At 25.6% G+C, this 25,469-nt stretch overlaps 1 protein-coding gene across 1 annotated transcript in view; it reads left to right on the top strand.

The window, feature by feature from the left end:
- LOC149058347 (uncharacterized) overlaps positions 1–25,469 on the top strand; it is a 97,077-nt gene that overhangs the window by 60,392 nt on the left and 11,216 nt on the right. Inside the window, exon 3 of the mRNA XM_089219745.1 lies at positions 4,562–4,773. Within this exon, the coding sequence (XP_089075871.1) occupies positions 4,562–4,773 (212 nt within the window). The remainder of the gene's footprint in view (positions 1–4,561; positions 4,774–25,469) is intronic.

The raw sequence follows: 25,469 nt of genomic DNA, 5'->3' as shown, positions 1-25,469 counted from the left end.
AAGTCTTATCTAACATTATACTCGTACCCTATTTTATCAGTCCGTATTTTCCCTATCTATCTATAGAATATAGATCACCATGAAACACTATGAAAATATATCAGTACTGACACAATCGTCAATCGGTATATACTAATAACTTGAGCTGAAAGTACTGTACATAGAATATGGCTTTAGAGTACGTATTAAGCGAAAAAAATAAGTATATGCTTATTTATCAAGGTTTCTTACACGTAAAAGAACGAGAACATGACAATAAAACATACTGGAAATGTTCTGAATACAAAAAAATTCACTGTAAAGGTCGTTATATTGCAGATTATAATTTTAAAAGTTAAATTTTTCTCATTTTTATATACTGAACAATATTTTTTAAACATTTTTAATCTAAGACGAAAAATATATTTTTAACCATACATGTAACCAGAGTTGTGCCAAATTTATTAAAATTAAATATATATTCAAAATATTTTTATATTACTGAAAATGTTATTTTTCGATCAATTGATGTGCGGTAAATTGCAATTGCGATCAATTGGCTTGCGATCAATAATTTGCGGTAAATTGTCGTACGGTAAATTGTTTGCGATCAATTGACGTGTATCCCATTTTTACGGAGAGTAAATATTACGTGGAATGACATTTCGGAGTTAATTTTGATTTGCCACTAGGTCACCCAGGTATTTATTAAGTCAATATGGGTTTGAGGTAGCTATTATCAGGTATATACCGGAGGCCACTATAACTGTGTCGTTTGCGTACATAGCTATAGTTGAATTTGCTACTTTGGAAATATCCGATTTGTATACACTGAATAAGTCTGAGGCGAAATCATTCTTTTGAAGGACTTTGGCTTGTACAGAGAAGTAAAAATAGATCAAGTTTCCTTGTTTGACAATAAATGACCTATTATAAAGGTAAGAACAAATGAGAAAGCATTAGGGTGCTGGAAGAAATATAATGTTTAAAAATAATCTATATAAAATCCTCTTGAAATTTTAATTTAGATTAACTTTCGAGATCTAATGCTTTATAATTAGTAGACATCAACCTTAAACATTGTGAAACTTTTTATGAACACCAGTAATCTCAATCATTAAAAAATTCTTTAAAAATATATCATATATTTAAATATATTTAAATTTAATATTTTTAAATTAAGAAGAAGATATTAAACAAGTATTTTATGGTGAATATGATAAATTGGATTTGACATTTTCTATGATAATATATTTACATTTTTAAGTATATAATATTTTCTCGACGCCAAATAGTATTGTTTATATTAAAATTTTACAATAACAATATCCTTTTGAAATCAATAACCGTTCGTGTTTAAAATATATACATATGCAGGTAATTACTAGGTACCTATTGTATATCTCTGTAAAATATTAATACATTTCCACAGTATAAATTCAATAGAATATGATATTCTGACTATATTATAATAAGGTAAATATGAACCAAATACTTTACGTACGGTTAATTTATGAGGGTATGTCGAATAATACTATATAGCAGCAGATACAAACACATTTCAATACGCCTTTTATATTATACTTTGATGAATGCATTTTCCAAAAATATTATATAAATAAATATTCGTTCACTATTTTGTATACCTATACATATAAGCATATCAACCACTTTCGTTTGGTGTTTATTTATTCATATTATTATTCTCGTTGCCACCCAGACCCAATCATATGCTAATAATATGTAAATAATATGTAATGTAAGCGGTACACAATAATTGATCTATTGCGCATAAACTGCGTTTTGTAACCATTGTACTTTTGGTGGTCACATCGAGAAATAGGTAATTCCTTGAGGCTACTACCAAGTATATACCTAGTTAGATAGGTAGGTAATCATAACAATTTAACTTAAAGTTTCCCGATTTATCTCTTGATAATCTAGAAAGTTGTCGGTATGGTGTACAGCACGTAGTAGTTAATTCATTATGAAACAGATAATTTTAATAATTATGTAACTCAAAAATAAAATCTTGTTTTAAACGTTGATGACGTTGGTAGTTAATAATCTAGATACTAAATTATTTTTTAGTTGTTCATACAACACTTAATTACACATTTGTCAAATTTACTTTTTAATTTGATAAATATTTGTCTCCCCGTAATTAAATTATGATTAATAATTTATGTACTTATATAAAATAATTTAATACTCAACTTATCAACTAAACTAATAATAATATAAAATTTTAAATAACTTATGTATGTCATTTTTTTTTTTTATTTATTTAAATAATTTAATCAACATACTTAATAATATTTTAAAATATTACTAAAACGAACTAAGACAATTAAATTTAAAAAAAATACAATCTCTGAGTTAAATTGTTATAAATAAATTACTATAGCGTTGTAAATATTATACAATTGATCGTCATTTAATATGACATAAAATTGAATGAATGGTGATGTGACTTTTATTTCATATTTATTTTATTTCAAAATGTAATTTGACTTGGCCAGTGTAGACTCATCATTACGTATCTAGGTATTCATAATTAACAGGAAATTATCTGATAGAATATTTCTGGAGAGTCACTCAAAGAGATGTTTATATCATACATCTTATAATATAGAGACATTCTAAAAATAACTGTTGGCATATTGTATCTGCAATGTCAATAGTCTTTACTATACTAATATTTAATTAAATAATCATGGAAAACCGCAGTTTAGGAATTTATGTGTAAATTTGATTTGCATTTATAAAACCGAGTAATGCATATTAGCATACAATTTAAATTATTAAAATTACGTGTATTATTGTTGTTTAAATAATAACTATTCGAGTTGAATAAGAAAATCAAACGAATTTTGAACACTTACAAACAACCAACGTAGTTCACTACAACATGACTCGGGCTAAAACACATTTAAGAATCTCTCTATATTGCATCATGGATAAAGTAATTATTTTTTAAATTTCGTTTAAATATGTAGTATCGTAAAACCTTTCGGTTCATCATGTCAATATTTAAGCCAAGGTATACAATTTTGTCTCAGTGCAATTATATGAACACGATAAATCATAAATGAGTTATATGAATTTTTTGAATAAGTTTAATTACATCGTAACATGAAAACAATAGATTCAATAAAAACGCTCAAAATCTGAAATATATAAATCTATTAATCTGCACTATAGTTATATAGGTATTATAAAATATTGATAGTTTCATTCATCACATCATGCATAATGGTTGATGAAAAACAATGGAAAACTTTTAAACTACCTTTAAACTACATAACAATTTATTATAATATATATTGTATCCATTTATTCAAAGTTCCCGAAATATAATCTAACCACACCATATGAAGTGATTCAAAGTTAAAGTATAATAAACTGTACACTAATACATTATACACATACAACAACTAGTCTAAGAATTTGGTACTTGTGTTATTGTTTTAAGTTGTATGATATGAACCAATAATAGAAGTTTGAAATAATATTAATCTAGACAGCTATATAGGATAGCAGAACGTGTACGTGTGTCTGTGTTGTCTTTGATTTGTCAATCGATACTAACATCTTACTGTTTTGATGATTATTGTATTTTGTCAAACTTATATTATTGTTATGTTTTTCATAGAAACCACTATCTAATCAATTAAATAATAAATATTTTAAATAATTGAATATTTAATTACGAAAATATTGTCAAAAAATTAAAGCATAACAATGTTCTGTCGAAACAAACAAATAAATTGTAATTTGTATTCATTATATTAGTTGAGAAAACATAGTATATTTTAATTAATAAAAACAAATAATATGTAATACTAATATTAATTAAAATTACAGTAATATTATAAATTAAATATACGACTTAAAGTTTAGATTCTGGTTATACATTTCTGAAAAAGTTCTCTTTAAGATTTTAGAGAAAGTTATTTTAAAATTATATTATATTGTATTATATATAGATTAAATGTCTTGTCAATTATATTAATATCCAAAATATGGATCTTTAACGTTCTTATTATGTTTAAAACATTTAATAAAAAAGCTATAACTTTTAATTTAATTAGACAAACTCGATAAAAAGTTAAGCTTTAACTCAAATTAGTTCACAAAAATGTATATTGGCATAATTATTGCTGATTGCTGATGTATGTATTCTACGAATTGGAATAATATCAAACACTTACCTAAAATACAATATTTACTCGAATTTTTTAGTTAAACAGTGTGGCTATTTTTTAGCTGATAGAATAAAGTTTTTTATAATATTGGGAAAATGATCATTTGTACATGTCATCTCAATTTTGTTACATATCACTTGTTGGTAGATGAATTGTTATTGATAATCATGGTTTAGTCATTTTTTTTTCATACCATAAACCTAAAATGTTATTGAATGTATTCATAATAGGTCCAATGTAGTAATGTCCCACTAACCATTATCCATTATTTATATTCAAATAATATGTAAAATAAAATATTATATTTAAACTATAATAATCGAATTAGAATAAATACGAAATTTATTATAATCGGGAAAAAAATTATGTTCTAGGTCCAATTGTAATTCGGACCGAAGAGGCATTCATTGTCATTTGTGTGATGATACTATGGGTGGCAGCCATTGCATTGTTCTTCAACCGATGGGGCAAAATTCGAATGCTTGAACCTTACCAGCCGAAATTCCATGAAGAGGAACACCGCCCAAGCTGTCCAATGGTCGAGTTGGCTAGTGCCTCGGGAATCGGCCATAGCATAACCGGAGGAGTAAGTTCAAGTTTTACTATCAGTAACGGTATTTTTATTTAAATCCTTCCCCGTTTGATTTGACATTAATGACGGTTGTAAGTAACTCGTAGGTAAAACTCATTAAGCAAACATTATTGTAATTATTGAAGTTAAGATGATTGTAAGTTTGTAATATGTTTCATTTTATTTTTATTTTTGAAAAATAAAGCAGGTAATTTCCATAAAAACATGTTTACAATATTTATGAATCAGCCTAAGCATCAGATTGAATACTAATATACAAACTTGAAAGCTCTCAACGGATTTTCAGAAATGTGTTTTTCAATAATTTGTATTTATATTTTAATAACATTTATAACACCTATTTATTTATTTATTTTTTTAATTCAGACGGGATGAATCCAATAACAATTTTCATGGTTATTACATTAGTGGATTTAAATCTATTTAAATAAAAGACAGTATAAAAGTTGTATATATATATATATATAAACAACAATTATAAATTAATAGTAACAAAAAATAACGCTTACAAAGCAATATTAAAATAAATATGATATCATGATTTTAAGTAACAAAAAAAAAAATAATAATAATAAATACGTAAGGAATAATAGTTTATAAATAAGTGATATAATTACAAAAATATTAAAAATACTTAATTTTAAATAAATCTACCTGGATGTCATTAGCTGCTTTCATTAATTTATTAATAGGAGCCCCAAGTGCATAATTTGTTTTTTGAAATATAATGTAAAACATTTTTTCAGATCTAATTCAACAATGTGAGACATTAAAATTTAAGAAGCTAAGTAATTCAGGATGATTTAAATAACAATTTACTAATTTAAATATAAACTTCAAACCAATAATTTTTCTCCTTTTAGCAAGACTGGATATTTGGTTTGATTAATAACGCTGTATAATTTGAGTGTGGTTAACTAGGGATATTATATTTGTACGAAATAAATCAATTTTTGGTTTCAAGGCTTAGTATATGGACAACACTAGAGGGTGGCCATACAACTGAATTGTATTCTAGAGTAGAAGGCACTAGACAAGAATAAAGAATTTTTAAGGTATTAGAATTAGTAAAATCATTACAAGTCTTATTTATGAAATCTAATGTAGCAGAGGTTTTTTAGTAATACTTATGTAATGGTTGTTGAATGAAACGGTAGAGTCAAAAGTAACACCCAAATCGCAAAATTCAAAAACGCGTTGAAGTACAATACTATCTATGATATAATCATTTATAATTGGAGACCTGGTAAAAGACATTCTTTTGCACTTATTAATATTTATTTTGATTGCATCACACAGATAATGCAATTAATTCATTTTGAAGGAGAACTTTATCAGAATGTAATTTTATTAAACCAATAATTTTATAACATTGGCAAAAAGTATTTTTTTAGAATTAGAAAAATGTAAATCATTAGTGAATAATAAAAAGAACAAAAGGGTTATGTGAGATACTTGTGGAACCCCTGAAAGAATATTAAAAGGATCAGAATGAAAATTTTGAAATTTGCCTTCGGTCTATTAAGTATAAAGTCAACCAAGACAAAAAAGGGTCACGAATACCGATAGAATACAGTTAATTACAAATAATATGGTGACACATTTTGTTAAAGGCCTTTGAAAAATCTGTAAAATTACATCTACGTAAAAACTGAATGTAAATGCATCTATATTTATTTTTGAAAAATTAAGAGTTTTGAGTTTTGTTGCTATTGATTTACCTTTCAAAAAACCATTTGAGATAATTGAATTGAGCTTATGTTTAAAATTTACTAATTCAAAATAATTCAATAATATATTTATACATATCATTTTGATATCCATTAACTTCATCAAATATTTATACATTTCATTTATTTATTTAAAAGTGGTTAATACTATATTTTACATTTTTATAGGAGGGACATCTTAACTCTTTCTTATTGGTATAACCGTTTATCCATTGCAAAAGATAAAATATTTCTATGTAGGTACATATAAATATATCCAATGAACATAACTACTAATCATAACCGTAATGTAGTATACTTGGTTTTTAAATAAATTATTAAATACCTACCTACGATATTCGTAAAATAGCTAAGTAAATAAAATTATCTATTTTATATTTTATATTTTATGAAATATTTAGTGTAGACCATCTGTTTGAGAATCATTTGAAAAATTAAAATATGAGGCATTTTTGTTATCTGAATTTTTTTTAGAAAATATTCAAATATCAACCGAAAAGTGGTTTATTATGACTAGGTTTAGGTTGTTTATGACATTCACGTAATATTTTTTCTATAATCATGAAAATGTTGATCAAATTACAAATCCATTTTTGGTATTAGATACCTATTGAGATAGAAAAATATGTTATGATCATAACCATATTCTTGAAACATAATCTTAGATGTTGGAGTACTTATATAAATTGAAATAAAATATTATTATAAATAAAATTTATTGAATTTCACTCAACCTAAATATTTATTTTATTTTATTGATATTATTATATTAATATTTACAATATTATTAAATACACCCGTGATTAAAGCACAACATCAAAACAAACTGTTTTTAGATTGATGTTTCATTTAAAAACTTTTAGTTTTATCAATATCCATTTAGCTCATCATATACACTGCCAAACCATTAATTTTCAAAAAATATATTTTGCGTTACCAGAAATATACTTTACCATTGAAATTTTCAGGGGGAAAATTATAAAACGTAACGGTTGCATTAGTGCAAAATTAATTTAATTATATATAATGGCAAAATAAGTTGTTTCAAAAACTCAATACTAATTAACTTGTATTTCATATTGGTGTCAGGTTAGTAGTGTCACTGCATTAGTTAAATTTGACTAATGTTTCATACTATATATTATTATTATTATTATTATAATTGATAAAACTTTTCAGGAATGTAATTAAGTGGAGGGTGACGGGATATATCACCCCATAGCCTTTATAATATATATATATATAAATATTTAAAATGTATTTATTAATTTGTAGTTTGTGGGATAATATGCTTATATCATGACAAAATTTATTTGTGGTTATACTTGAAAATTTAATGTTTCAAGTGTGAAAATGCCTATCCCCCCTACCAGGACAATTTTTTTTCACGTCATTAATACCACCCAAACAAATTACTTATAATAAAAAGGGAATTTTTTTTTCATTGATGGGTACCACCAAGCAAAAATATTATTTTGTGTTCGTTTTAAATTTACAATAATTATGTTTTTTTTTTTTTAATTATTGTAGACAAATTTTAGGAATCAAACTCAATCAGCTAATTGTTTAGACTCTAAAGACTAACATTTTACTCTGATGTTTAGAGTAAAATTAAATTAAATTCAGCATGTCTACAATCACCTGCGCATTTGACAGTTTTATAATGATATTTTGAAAATAGTGTGTACCTAAACTTCTGACAAACCAAAAGGTACACACAACTTTTCTATAGATTTATTTATACAAATGTTGTGTCGTGGATAAATAAGTCAATTATAATACAATGCTAAAAAAATCAACATATGATTTTTTTGGTTTTATAATGATGTGTAGGAGTTTTTAGATTCTGAGCGGAGCGATGAATGTATTGATTTTACCATGATGTGTGTTTTTTTGTGTCTGTCATCACGTTTTGGGGCAGTAAAAGTTCTTCGATTTTTGACTTCAGTACCTCGTTCAATCAGAAATTCACAAATTATTTTGAGCTAGAAATTCATAAAAAAATTTCCTTTTTTATCTAAGATTTGAAAATTTAATACAAGGCTCCTAACATATTTTTACAATAGCAGTTGAAAAATAAAAGAAATTGATAGTCACGATTTTATTTTATAAGCATTTAAATTTCAAATTTTGACTAAATACGTAAAAATTACGGCAATGTTCAAATTATTTTACGCTAGAAATTCATAAAAATTTTCTTTTTAATTCTAAGATTTGAAAATTTTTAATAATCTATAATATTTCCTAGACAGATAAGCCGTCTTCGCTCAGAATCGTTTTTCGTATACAATGATAATATAATATCATTGGATTCAAATTTAATTCCATCCATTACAGTAACCCACTTGTAACCTACTGTACAGCAGAGCGACATCACAATTTTCTACCACAAAAACTAAAAAAGTGTCCCAGTCACAAAATTATAAAATACATCACAACCACTACGATCCATAATATATAAAATACAAATGTATTTATGTTTATAAAATAATAGCCAATAGAATTAATTTCAAATATATTTTATCGTAGTATTTTAGTCACAATGCTGATATAGAAAACCAATAAGTGGGTTTCAAATAACTATAAGAGCTAGTAAAAAAAGTCTCAACTTTAATGGATGGATAAGGTTAATGGCAATAAGAGGAGTGTCATTAGATGGATATGATGTTTTATATGACAGATTTTCAGAGCCAATTGATCCATTCCAAAATTATTACTTTATAGTTTGAAGAAAGCGAATATTATGTACAGGATATAGTCTGAAACACATACTGTTGACCACAAAATATTGATCTAATGTTTCTTTTTTTTTAGTATTAGCTATTAGTGAACACTATTATAGCTTGACAATTATAACGGACAAATAATAATTATAAAACAACAATATTAAAGAATCTTAATCGCACAGAAGTGATTAAGTGCCCAATTTAAATTTTTAAGTTATTATCAATAACGAAATAACATAACATAATATAAGCAATATAAAGATAGATTACGAAGGTAGAATCAATATACTGACAAAGAGAATAATAATTTATGGATTTGTTTGCTTATTAAATATGGAAACGAAGAAAGAATTAATTATAGAAGTTAAATCGGAAATAAATTTAGATAATATTATTTCTAAATCAGGGATGTGTGGGATAGTTTTAGATTGAGAACCAGAAGCAGCGGAAGCATAGGAAGGGATTGAATTGAATGGAATATTGAGGAGGGGCTCAGGGATTTTGTTAACTGAAGAAGGGAACTTATTATGGGATATTATAGGTTTAACTTTATTGCGTTTTTTGATAACAGATTGATAAACACGACATCCTTTGAAGTAAGTTGGCCGTATGTGCCTCAATTTAATGTTTTGAAAGTTTAATTTGAAATAAAAATAGGTGTACCTTTTTTCACAAAAATTATAATATGTTTTTAAATATTGTTTTAAGTATATATATATATATTTTTTTATTGTAAAAATAAATTATAATATTATACCTATTAAATTTGTTGAAATTAACAACATTTTGTCACAAGTGTAAAAATAATGAGATATTGTAAACAATAAGGTTTCTTTAAAAAATAAATTAAATAATAATACAATTGGTAAGATATTTTTTGTAATGCCTATAACAATATTTTAATTTTTGGACTCTGGTTGACGCGTTGGAGAATGAACCTTTTTCCGTCCAGCTGACAGTAATTTTCTTCTCTCTGATCGCTATAGCAGTTGAACAAGTTACTGTCTAAATCAGATTAATATACATGAACGCAACCCATTTGTCAAGTATAATACATCAAATTCCATCTGTCGGGGATGGGTTACTCCCTTGATATTATTTGAAACATTTTGTGAATCTTTGTCGGTGCCGAGAATGGCAAGAACTGTTTCATTATTACCTTAATGTCGATAAGGTCAGTTTCAGCGACATTACAAAAAAATAGTACTTATGACATGTGGATCATAAGAGAAAGAAATTTCAATCTTATATGAAATGAACATCATCTGCTACTGAAATAGTTAATTTCCAAGTTTTTTTTTCTATTGTCATGTATAGTATACTATTTTATACTATCTTTTACTTTTTTTATTATTTTAACTTTCCGTTGGTATATTAGTTGGTGTGAGTTATTGAACTTATATGAAACCACGAGTATTTTTTGCGATATCGAAAACGTAAACTTTAGAATCGAAAACGTCTCAAATGTTACATCTAAATATATTTAATTATCTATGTACATTGTACATTTAACATCATATCCTAAATGATATGACAATTTTTTTAAACTTTAAATTTAAAATTAGTTTTATGAGTCCTGGTGTTTTATAACATTTAATTTATTTATTCAAGTCATTTTTTCTTTTATTAATCAATTTTCATTAAATTTGTTATTTGAAAATTGTGATGTACAATAAATAATTGAAAACTACAAGGAGAAAAGTATATTTTATTGGAATGGAAAATGAAAATGATGTTCCAAGACAACCGTATCACGTGTGGATTGAGAACGTTACATTAACCTATTATATAAGAATGAAAAAATTGTTTGTGTTCATAAACTGAGATTTACAGATTTTCTCAATATACTCGAATGCCAATTAAATGGAATAGCAAAAAAAGGAGAATATTATGAAAACAAGAGCGAAGGATGTACATGATATACATGGTCTAATCGTATTCAAAGAACACATCTAGCGAGTAATATGACGTTATATTGGATTTTGGATTTGACGAGCACTATTATATTAGCGACGACGGCTGCCGTATAGGTTTCAGAGTGCTTATTTGTGTAATTTGTACGGTTCATCTGAGAAACACCTGTGTTTTGCCATTTTGGGAATAGCATATAGTTCCGATTACACATATACATATGATATACGAAAATCAAAGCTTTGTATATTATTTACTTTGAATAGCTGTAAAGTGTGTAAAAGGAACCTCAATTCAGAGAGCATGGGCAAATCGATAATTTTAAATAAATAATATTATAATGTAGGTACTGTGGAGAGATTAGTTAGGTTGAATATTAGTGCACATAAGGATCGTTGCGAATCTGTCGTGCGTACACGTATATTTGCGACGTCATGGTAAATTTGAACTGAAGCCAAAATACATGAAATCGGAATCAAAATATGTATACCTATATGTGATATATCGTACAATATATAATACTGCTATTGTACTCGCGTACAAATGACAAGACGAACGAAACAAAACCATCTAATGTGTTAAATATGATTAATTAGTAGGTAGGTATTTCTGTAGGGAATGTAAAGGTACGTGTAAGTTCTGCTTTTTCTGCTGTAGAATGGGTATTATAGAGAGCATGGTCGGATCGATAATTCCAAATAAAAACTATTATATAGGGTGTAACAAATAGAACTGACAAACTAAAAGTTAAAAATATATACTATTCAAACGTATGAAAAAAAATATCCAACATACATAATGTGAATTTAAAACAATATTTAAAATTCACTTATAATAATAATAATAAAAACGGAATAAATTAAAATTATAATTAACGTATACAATTTAGTTATTTATGAGTCGTGCAAATATACATGTAATTTTTAAAGTCATTTAGTGGATAGTATAATATTAATTAACATAGATACATATTTAACTAATAATATATAAATAATTAACAAATAAAAATATAACAATAAGGAGAAATAAGTTTAAAAAATAATGCACAATTTAATTTAAAATAATAAATCTATTATGTCTGAAAACTCACAAAGAGAATATTTTTACAAAAAATAATGCACTTAAAATTTATTTGGGTAATTACAATAAATGAAAAATGTAATATCGATCAGAACAAAAGTTATTTTATTTTTCAGGTCTTTTGTTTACATGTCTTGTATATTATACTATAAGGAGGTTAGTTAGGTTACTAATAGTGCGCAAACTACATAGGGATCGAACATCTATCGTGTGTATATTTTCAACGCCCTTGTTAATTTGAACTACGTCTAAAATACACGAAATTGGAATCGCAATGTAGTTAGATAATAACTATAATAATATGTCGCATAATATATAATACTTCTGTACTCGCGTACTATTGAACGAAACTAAAAACATGTTCCTGTACTTCGTTAAATATGATTAATTAGTGGGTAAGTTCTTCTGTAGGTTATTTAAAGGCACGGAAGGTTCTACTATCTGATGTACAGTATCTGCTATATAAATAGTCACAAGTATTTCCAGTTATTGATATTATGTTATGACAAAATATTAGCTCTCAATAATCAATAATATACAATAGGTATACTATTATGAAGTATGGACACACCGTTATAAAAGGTGAATGTGCACAAGAAGGACATTTTTTTTTAATACTCTTTTGGTATTTATATTGATTTTTTAAACAGTTTTTGTTTTACATAAGTGGTAGTCCGTAGATACTAATAATTAATGAATATTATATTTTTCTATACATCTGTTACCAAATATAATAACACCATAATATATGTCAAAATATTAATCACTTTTCATATTATAATATAGATATCATAATAATTCAAGAACAAGTTGTTAAATTTTAACTGATTAGTTATGCTAGATGATAATAATCACATAAGAAAATAGTCACATATTTATTAATATTTATTTCAAATAAATCTGTTTGAAATTTATTAAACAGTTCGAAATGCCATAAATTATAAGCTATACAACGAGAAACTCAATATATATATATATATATATATGATGCCAACACTTTAAATATGTGAACTGTATTTAAATTAATCTAAACAAACATGGCAATAATCCAAGAAAATATCGTATTGTATTTTACCTAATTTGTCTCTCGAGACATGAAAATAATGTATACAATATGTATAAAATATAAAGTAATTATATAACATTATAACTAGAAATTATATGTATAACATTTACAAATGGAGAATATAATATACATTTTTAATGTCGTTACAAATCATTAGTATCCCAAAAACTTAATTTCATAAAATTATCCTTAGGGGAACTCTAAAAACAAACATACTTGAAAATTGTTTGTGATCATCATAATTAAACTCGCGTTTTCATACAAAGGATAATTGTTCAGTTAATTATTAGTAACCATCCTAAAAAAATATACATTTAGCAGCGTATAGTAATAATATAATATTTTAATATTACATGAAATAAAAATTAATTTATTAGAGTACCTATCTATGTATGACCTACGTATGCATTATAATATAATTAGGTGCCTATATGTGAAGGTATTTAATTATAATTACTCTACCATATAAAATATATCCTCATAAAATTGTGTTATCTGATGTTGGAGACAAAAACGAGTAAAAATAATTTTATTTTTATAGCTATAAAATTACTAAAAATAATTTTGGTATTTAATGGTATAATATACTTTTTATTCATAGAAAAGTTTTATATTGAATTTGACAATACTAAGTTATTGTTTTTACTTTTTTAGCTTGGAGTATATAGCAATAATTTTAGTTTGGTGATGGTTTGATGATAACATTAATATTCGTCAAAAATTAAAATTATATAGTTAAATATTTGTATTTAGTTTGAAACTATTTCTCAGAAAAACAAATAAAAGTACCAAATACTAAGAAGTATAACGTATTAAGTTCTTTTTTTTCAACTGCATTTCTTTATTTAACCACTACCGTACATTATCTTTGGATATATCATATATTAACGATTTTCTTTGTGTTCTTAAAAGTGTCCATCTTTCTTATCTTTCTCATCTATCTTTTGTTCTGAATAGTTTTTTTTTAATGTTTAATTTAAAAAACTCAACGTCATAATACTTTTACAGATTGCTTTCAGTACTAAATCAAGTTTTTATTTTACAACACTAAAACGAAAATTATATGTAATTATTATTTTCGTCCTAAACATTGCAAACTGATGGAGATTTAACCGTACCCATAATATTCATTAAAATCTTAATGACAAAATAACACCCGAACGAACATGAACAAAATATTATATGATACGCACAATTAAGAGTAATATTTGCAGCCTTCATCTATATTCACCTCGGTTATAGCAAAACAAACCCTTAATGTTTCTCATTTCGTAATCAAACTATTATAATAATAATATATCTACTACAGACATAACTGATGCGTTCATTTCTTACGGACGCCTCTTTTTGATATCTTAACTATGAAAATAATAATAACAATTAGTAGTTTATTTTAAATTTCAATTGGTTAAAACTATTTAAGAATTGAACTAATTAAAAAACTATGCCTAGTTAAAATTTTCGTTTATTTATTAAATTTATTATTCTTTAATATGGATTTTAATTCAAAAATTAATTTTGATTTAGAATGAGCTGTAAACTCTGTAAAATTCAATTAAAATACACTACTTATTCGAATAGAGAATCTTGACTTTTTTCTTGATCGATGTTTCAGTATATCTCTAAACTAAAACATAAAAATAATAATTAAACCATGTCATTTGTAAAGTTACAAACAAATTATTATATTTTCACGATGAAAAATTATTCAATTGATTTCCACCATTTGTACTTATTAACACATGTCTTATTTTTAATGATAAATATTAAGCAAAATGATCAAATTATTATTTATCATAAAGTGATATAGATCGAAGTAATATCTATTATATTATAAAAGAAACTATTTATCGATATAAGAAAAATAATAATATATTAATAATAGTTTTTAATGCACTATTGTATTATTTAAAAAAATGCATTTATCACGATACCAAAAAGTTAATTTTCTTTAGTAAGAAATAGTATTTTGTAAAATATCGTGCAAAGCTTTTTTACATAAACTGACATAACAAATATTAGAAAATTATAAAAGGACTGATGTATAATTTAAGTTACCTGTGAAATCAGCTCAATAAACATTTCAATATTTAGTACAGGTTTGATAGATTAAATTGATTTAACTGAACTATAAATAACTATACATAACTGGACATCACTGTAACCAATGATAATGGTAATAACTTTTCGTAATGTTTTTCGTATTTTACGCATTTTCATGAACCCCATAAAAATATTAAATAACAAATTTTCTGAATTATTAAGTAAAACTATTTGATACTATAATATGCTATGTAATAAATATAAAAATAATAAAATGTTTCCTATCACAAAATAATATGTACAACATCCAGTCGATGTCCAGTATCTTTCGCTATAAAAAAAAAATACACCAAATAAAGCACGACAGTGTTGTTTTTTTTTAATGCATACGCAAAGTAGTTGACATTTTTTGGGATTTATCAAAGCAATCTCTAAGGGATTCCACAAAAACCGATAAAAAGTGGAAAACTTTCGAGTCGTCGTTAACAATATAGAATATGTATATTCTCACTGTAGTTCTTGATATTTCATGGTAAATTACGCGCAAACATTCTTGACAGCCTCTATCAGACCCACGTGTAGTGTGTGTGTGTGTATTTGTGTATATTTTCATATGATTGGCTGCTCCGTCGAACTACTTTGCAGTAACGATGCAAAATCAACCGGAACAATAAACAAAAGAATGAAGGTGGGGAACAAGTTTTTTGGAACGTTAACAAATACATTAGGGGTGTGCACGTCATGCATTTTGAGCCTACCAGTTTTTCGAGAATATTATTATTTACTCAATGCCGCAGTCTCAAAAAACATACATTCTCACGTACGCCAAAATGGGCGTGAGCTGTTAGCCTATAAATTCCAATACTTGAATTCCAATTTGGAGTTATACTGCACTCTCGCCATTCCACCAATCCCATCGTATTGTAGGTACTTTAGGTGTACCGAAGAAATAGCCGTCCTCGACGCCTGTAGTACTATATTATGCAGTGTCATCGTCGTGCGTCGGCAACGTCCTCGCGCCCCTTAGGCACTTACCATATTATATTAATATATTATCATATCTAGTAGTTATATAATACACACACACACACTACCCTCTTCCCCCCAAAACGATGGTTTATACTTTCTAAGAGCTAGGCGTGTGACATGTCCTTCAAACGAACGCCGCCGTTCTAGTTTCTTTGTGTTCCAGAGGCCGTTTACTTATACGAATCTAAGTACAGCGTGATACGTGAAGACGTTTCAATCAACTGTTTAATAAAGCTCATAAAAGTTTAAAAATTTCGTACACATTGAAGAGACACCATTCTGTTAATACATAAGTAATTAATCATAAATCATCTACACAAGCAATTAAAACGTTTTAACATATTAAATTCAAATTATTATTAGGTATTATTACTTCATCATATTCATCTCATCATAATGAATGTCCGTAGGTTTAAACTATATAGATTAAAAAATGACTAGATTGTAATAGAAGTAAATTTGTTGAGATTCGCGAATTGTTTGTATCTTCGTTTTTCAATCCGTATAAGTTTTTATTTAATTAAATATCTAATTTTTTTGTCAAGTTGTCGTATTGAGAATTCTGCATTGTCAACTTCTGTTTCTAAGACGCACGTTTATTAGATTCTGAATAGATTGATTCACAAACAGTATACTATTAAGCCACAACAATCAGCATATCATCCTTTTTACTGTTGTTTAATTTATGAAATATATGAATATAAATCTCAGTATTAATAAGTAATTATAATAAAACAATTTAATAATATGTTATTATGAATTTTTGTTACTGTATTTGCCTCCAACAAGAAAATTATATATAATCCAAATCGAATTATTGACACTCATACAAATATTGAATTTATTTAAATACCTTGAATGAAGGAACAAAAAAAAAAAAGCTACTTTAAAAGCAAATTTTTATATAAAATAATTTTCAAAAAAATGTTGGCTGATAAAGTAATAAGTAATACCTTAGAATCATATAAATCTAAGATTTTTAAATTATATATATATATATATATATATATTATATTAATTAATTATTAATTATTATAAACTTCATAAACATTATAATGTATAGGTACCTATAATAATATTATTATTATTTTATAGCAATGGCATGAACACATATTTTTTTTTTTTTTGACGAAGTGGAAGAATTTTATAGAAATCGTTTGTTTTCCATGTTTCCGTGATTCGTGACTGCGAATAACTTTATTTAGCCTCTGTTTGTTTATAATATTATAATAATGATGCATGATAAGAACTATCGTTCATTTTAAATCAGTGCGGAATCGATTGTCTTAAAATCATTCTTATCCTGAGCGTATTAAAGTAAAACTTCAGATACAATATTTTTGACGATGCATAATAATTCCGTGAAATTCCGTAAACACGATAAGTTAACAAGTCAAGCTTAAAGGTTTTAATTATTGCATTTTAAAAACCCGTGGCTTGTGGCTTAGCGTCAATTCGTTGCACAATTTATTCACAAGCTATAAAATATCATAAAATGTTATGGTTGGTGAGACGAACAATTTTAACGATATATTTATCAAAGTTTATGGTACTCATATTATTATTTTCATGAAGTATGCACAATGCGCATATTATTATACGATATTGTACAAAAATAAGTAATCTAAATATTTTGTTCATATGATATCGAATTATTTCCCCTAAACGTTATTACTATGACTCGTAATTGAATTAATATTGATCGGGATGAATAATAATATATGTTTGTGAATTTTCGATTGTATTAGGTAGCCGAGACTTTAATGGTATCTATGTAATATGATTCCAGCGACTGCTTACAGTCAACTACGAGAAACACTTATGTTTGATTATTGTTTTCCAAGAGAAAACAACATTGCGTTGTCTTCCTTGTGGTTTTACTCTATGTAATTAACTTTGGTAGTGGTCATATAGTTGTATTTTTGATAAATTAATTATAATACAATAACAAAGTTAACATTAATTATTATTTTGATGAATACATTTTATGTGAAGTGTTTGATGTTATTAACGTATCACACTAACTCTCCGAAACGATATCGATGATTGAGACTTTGCAAGACTCAATAATAATAAAAAATAATAATATTAAGACAATCATAGATCAGGGATTTATAAGAAGACATTTGCATTTCGTTCCACTTTGTGTGTTAGATAATATAACTACTACATTTTTTTTTCTTTAATAAATAAGCCTTGTCGTTTATGGTTATTATTAACAACTACTGAATACAATGTTATTGTACAAATATTTTTCAATATTCCAAGTGTTTATATTTTATAATTTATTATTAAAATAAACTATAAATCCACGTTATATTTTTTTATTCCAAGTATCGTAAAATAGGTTTTAGAATTTTGGTTTTACGCGCTTATACATGTATCGAGATAGATTATGTATTATGTATAAGTCCATACAAAATATTGTGCTACCTATATAATATCACGATACTTTAAAAACAGAATCGCTTCACCGAGTATCCTATGTATTATATTATCCCTACTAAACTGTAACAACTTCAACTATCGTCCACTGTTTTTGCTCCTTCGACCTTTTTTTTACGACGATTAAGATACAAAAAATAAAAATAAAAAACTGATAACGTTTCGAATGCGGTAAGTGCAATTTTCTTTTGATCGAAAATACACAACGAGTGTGACCCTTGTAATTCACCACTAAGGAAACCACTAGACTACGTCTACCTAAAAAGGATTCCTCGTACATCAAAGACTTCAAAAATCGCTTTCGCCGCCATATTTGAAATACCATTTTAATATTTTATACATGTGGCGTAAAATGAAATACTTCAACTTAATGTAATTACGTTATTTTAACTTTTTACAGAATATATATTAATAATTAAACAATACTGTTCGTCCTTTCGGTAATGCGGCATTGTTTGTACTCGCGTGGCAATGTTTTAATAATAATTTATTAATTACAATGGTCATTAGGTATTTAATATGAAAAATAAAATAATAAAGTGCCATAAAAGTCCCATATAATGAATCGTTTTACTAATCACATTTTCATAAAATTTTGTAAGTTGTATTTAAATCATGCTTTGTTATTGTTGAAGAATATATGAAATACAATTTAAAATAGCGGTAATCAAAAGCCATAATATAGTGAAGTATAATAATGCACGTCTCCTAGAGAAACTATATACAATTTCAAATGAATTACTTAAATTTAAAAGTCTTGAGAGTCATAAAAAATAGTTAATTTAATATACTCGTATTTTGATTTGAAATAGTTACAAGTGTATTGATTCAAAATGTTGAGTATCGAACTAACAACATATTTTTTCGAATATTTAAGCTCATCATTCCTAAAAATGATTTGTCGAAGCACAATTCAATTAATTTTGTATTAATTTGCTTTATTTTCTACAATTCACGAAATCATTGAATTACCTAAATAAAGAAAGTAAAACTTAAACGGTATTATTATGATAAATATATATAAATATCTCATCTGAAAAAACGTGTATACATATATTTACATACGTACAATATACATCATTCTATACTCTTTAGTATTTTTTTGCAATAGGTATTCAAATTGTTTGAAGATAGAAAGTTTATTACAGCTTAAACTTTAATCAAAAATAAATATTCTCAGTTTTACTGTAATTTAAACATATGATTTGTTTTTATTTCAAATATGTTCTATAACACATTTTTACTTTACAATGTCATATTAAATACGTTATAGCTTAACGGTGATAAATGAAAAAAAGTAAACTGTATTTATCGATGTTTTGATAGTACGATTAGTACGTTATTTTTTTTCTCCTAAGATGAAAATGTTTTTCAAATGACTGTTACAAATCAGTTTATCTTAGAAAACATGATTAGAGAATAAATATTGTTGTGCTAAGTTCATTTGTTATTTTTATACTAAATATAGAAAAAATATTTCTCATGGGGTACATTCAATAAATAAGTAAATTCCAAGTATAAATGAAATAGAAATAATTTACATACACAAAAATATATTCCCTTGAAATTTAGTTATATTGATAAATATTTTTTGCTGATAATATGTATAATATTAAACTGTACTACAAATTTGAATAAAAAACAAAATAATTATTACTTTATTTACACATTTGTCATAACATAAAATACACCTAAAAAACAATAGCTACTTTAACATTATTTAAAAAATTCTAGTTCATGATTTTTTTTTTTTATTACTTTAAAGCCTCAACAACTAAGGTTATTAGCTTACATATTTTAAAATATTACTTATATATACAGGTACAATTTACAATATTACAATAAAATTATTCTTGGTAGGTATGTGTAATTAAAGTAGGGGAATATCTAGGAAAACATATGAAATTATATGAAGTTATAAAGTTTGGTTATTTTTAGGAAAGTTAGAATATTAATAGAATTTTCATAGTTCGGTCCGAGTGCTTCGTAGAGGTGTTCTGGAATGTTTAAGGAGGTTCTGGTATCTGTAAAATTTCGGCAGTGTAGAAGGACGTGTTTGATAGTTAGAGCTTCTCCGCAGGTTGTACATTTGGCAGGATCGTCGTGTCTCATGAGAAAGCAGTTCATGATTTTATATTATCTTTATATTGTATTTAGTAAAATAATACAACTTATATTCCAATACGAAATTGTATCACTCAGCATACAATAAAAACATAAAAAATATCAAAGTTTATACAAACAAATATATCAATTTAAAATGTTAAATTTAAATAAAGTTATTAATGAACTTAATGAATATTGTTATAAAGTATATTACAACAACTTAAAACTTACTCTAAAGACCTAACTTTTTTAATAAAACTTCTAAATAATTCTAAAAAGTATTTCAAATGTAATTAAAATAATTTTCTTTTAATAGTTACATATTAAATTTTACAATTACATACTTTTTAGAAATATACAATTGACCTGCTGCTGATACTATTACTCAGTCTTCATTTGAAACTTAATATTAAAGTGGAAGAATATTGTGTTCAATTTATTAAATATTAATATATGCGATCCTTGGTTACTCTAAAAAAAATCATCTAAGTAAGATGAACAACTTATGGTCTGTATGAAATAACTAAACACATTTATTTTACTTAAAATATAAGTAAAAATTCAATAAATGATTAATAATGCGTCCACTTAATGGTCGAAAACGACACTAACTTGAATGTTGAAAAATCGTTTCACGCACAATGTCGAATCTGAACACTATGAATAGGGTGAATAATTCAGTTAGATGAAACGACCACATTTCATCAACATGATCCTGTTATAATTTGTGGTCCGAGATTGCAGCGCATAGGCTATTATATAGGTAGCTGAGAGATAGATTTATGGTGACAGCGTTTTCACATTTATATTAATTGGTTTTGTATAATTTATAGACCATTCTTTAAATAACGTAAGAAAGTATTAAAAACTTGAATAAATCAAGTTTGGCACACCATATGTAGTCTAATATTATAATGTCAACGACCGTTTTGTAAAAAAATATTTCATTTCCGAGTATGAAGATTGGGCGGTTGTCATCAATTCATTCACTAAACACATTATTATATATCTACATTTAGATTCTCATAACAATGAAAATTTTATTCGAGATTGTTGTCAGAAGTACAAATAAGGGACTTTATAATGAAAAATATAAAATTTGCTACAAATAACACAGTAGATAAATCATCAAAAACTCATTAAATGATAGTATTATTGGTTCACTAAAGAATATATTATTATTATTACTATAATATTCAGGCTTATCGGAGATCAAAAAGAATATTTCTGAGCAAATTACTTAATAGGTTTTTTTTATTAGTTTTTTATATATAAAATTATATATAATAGCAATTTAACAATAAAATTTAAATAATAAAATATCATTATAATGGTACACTAGGCTGCGAATACTGTACCCTTTATTAAACCATACCTCAACCATATAAATTAAATTCTCTATACTTCTATATACAGAAATAATAAAGCCGTGATTAACCTACGCGTGTCCTGTTCTGGGCAGCTGTCTCGAGAACAAAGATTAAAAAATTACAAACCCTTCAAAATAAATTTTTAAGAGTAGCCTTAAAAGTCCCGTGGTTCATGAGAAACAAACAACTGCACAATGATACGGGCCTACCACACATATAATCTACCTAGATAACACAACTATTTAAAAATTTCCACGAAACACTTCACAAAGTTGACTGAACACTCCAATTCAAAATCGGTAAAATATCCGCCTATCTAAGACTTAAACTTCGATTACCACGGGATATCCTACTAGAACCTAAAAAAGATACATCAATCTCAAATTCTGACCTGGAGTTATCAGCTATCCAAAATTAAAAAAAAAATCATCGCAATAATGTAAATATTGTCGTAACATAATATTATTGTAATCATATTAATTGTATATAGTACCTAACATTGTAAATATGCCTAGTGTATTGGCACAATTAAATTAATAAATAACAAAATAACAAAATTATAATTATAATAATACTAGATACTGAAGCCAGCCTCCAATATAAAATTTATGATTTTAATTATAACTATTTCTGATTTAGAATTAAGGCTTTAAGGGAATTAACAGAATAATAGTGCGCTTCATGAGCTGAAAAGGACAGTCGAAAAGAATGTGGGATGTATCACCAGGATTTTCTGTTAAATGTAAGATGCAGAATGGAGCGTCATTTAAGTCTAGTTTGTATGTATTGGAAGATGAAAGTGTGTGACCTGAACGTAGGCGAATAAAATTGTACGATGGTTGATCTGGATGGATGGAGATAACAATCTCAACAATTACAACCAGCTGTTATAAGGAAAATAGTAGGGACACCAAAAAAGATTATAATATTGAACTATAGTTACCAGTTATATTTAATATTATAATAACCTAAAATCACAACAAAATCTTAATATTATGATTAAGAAACTGTCATGTAAATATAATTACTAGAATAAACCAAAAAAACTCATTTTGAGAAATTGAAATATTACACTCTGACGTGTAATTTACATCATAAAAAAATATATTTAAGACTTAATTTATTAATTAGTAATATTATTTTTAAATACACCAAATATTTTAACATCCATTCTATAACTATCAAATAATATTTGTTATCAATTATTTCATAGATAAATAAAATAAATAATTACTAATAAATTAGTTCAATAAAGTGTATACGGAGTTGTCTTTTTTTTTTTTTAACGTATTATGTAGTGAGTTCGCTTGTTTTAATAAATTGTGTTTAATATTTTAAAAAGCTTTTATCCCAAATGTAAACAAATAATGAGAAATTCATATGCCAACAATGGTTTCAATTAATATTTAAACAGATTTATCAGAGTTATTTTCTTCCTTATTCAAAAAGTTATGTCTCGTGTATTTATAACAACGAAATAGTAGTTCATTAATTCCACATTAACGTAGCTTGTAACTAGTAACTTGTAAGTGACTGGTTATATTATACTTAATAATTAATAAGGAACTTTTATTTTACTTATTCATTTATTTTTCATTTACAATATCCTATTTATTTTGTTTCTAGATACTTGAGTGTTGTAAAACATTTAACTCTTATTTTAACTTCTACTCCGAAGTATAAATATAATAAATAAAATATTAATACTGCCATTGGTAGTGGCATGGTGAAATGTGTAATCAAGATTCGGGTGCCTCTGAGTTATAAGGGGTAGAAAATGAATGGATGAGTGGGTAATGGCCAATGGGTAATAATTTAGTATTAACTAGTGTTTCACTATACGGCAGGTAGTTAAAAAATATGATAGTAAATACCTTTATTGCGTTTTGAGTGGGTGGGTTGGTGAAAATATATTAAAATTGTATGTGAAAAATATTCACCAAGCCATTACATTGAGAAAAGCCATTAGTAAGTATAATAATATGGTTAGGTAGATATATTATATCATACAATATTTGAACAATGATAATAATATGTATACAAATTATAATATAAAATGACAGCATGTTGTATTATATTGATTAAATAATATGTACTTTTATTTGTATTTATGTCTTCAAAAAAATAATACACAAATAAAGTATACGGCAACGGCACTAAGATGCAGACATACATTGTATTTTATAATTTTTTCGATGTACCTATCTAAATTCTAAATTATTAATAATCACTAAATAGTTCATTTTCATTTTAATATTATAGACATATTCATAAATTTGTACAACTTTAAAGTATCTGACAAAATAAAAATAATATTGTTTAAACATTTTTGAGGATTAAATATGAAAATACGTTTTATTGTTTTATTAGTCTGTCAATTTTATATTAACACGTTAACTCGTATAATGTAACAATATTATAAAAAATTAAATATTATTTTTTTATTTTAAGTTCCCAAACACGTTTTTTGTGAATTAGAAATTTATTAGGATATTAGTCCTGGATTTTCAGATTTGAATTAGGTAAACACAACATTCAAATATTATATGATATTGTATTCACTTAACTTATTTAGATAAAATACTCAGAAAATAATGGCTTTTAATATTTATTTATCTGACTTAATGTTCATAATAAATACATGCACACATCATCAATATAAATATATTGTATTACTATATACACAAAAATGTTTAGTTACCTATTAGATTTAATTGTTTTTATTAATATTAAAATTCAAAATAATGTGTATGAACGGAATACATTGTAGGTAATCTTTATTGTATTATAATTGTATAGTCGTTTTCATCTCACTAGATTGTTAATGAAACCTACATCTAAACATAAGTTGACGATATGGTATGTAGATTAAAAAGGTATAATAATGTAAACTTAATGTAGGTATTTTCTGTTCACTGAAATATAAATTGTTTTTAAATCTTTATTCATTGGCTATAACGGTATTTTTTTCATTATTATTATTATTTCGTCAAAGAAAAGTATATTATAAAATATACTTTTAATTTGAACATAATGGTCTGTTTAATTATCATATTAATCTTTTACGCTGCAATTCACAAGTACTTGTAGACATTATCAGAAAAGTATACGTGCGAACTATGTAGCTGTGTAGGTATTTTGTGAAAATAAAATAGATAAAGCACGGAATAAAATGAAACAAAAA

Source organism: Diuraphis noxia, unplaced genomic scaffold, assembly GCF_037042655.1.
Source record: "Diuraphis noxia isolate RWA-SAM2 unplaced genomic scaffold, SU_Dnox_SAM2 contig0002, whole genome shotgun sequence".
Lineage (NCBI taxonomy): Eukaryota > Metazoa > Arthropoda > Insecta > Hemiptera > Aphididae > Diuraphis > Diuraphis noxia.
The sequence above is the reverse complement of the archived record's forward strand: the minus strand, read 5'-3'. Positions and strand labels throughout refer to the sequence as shown.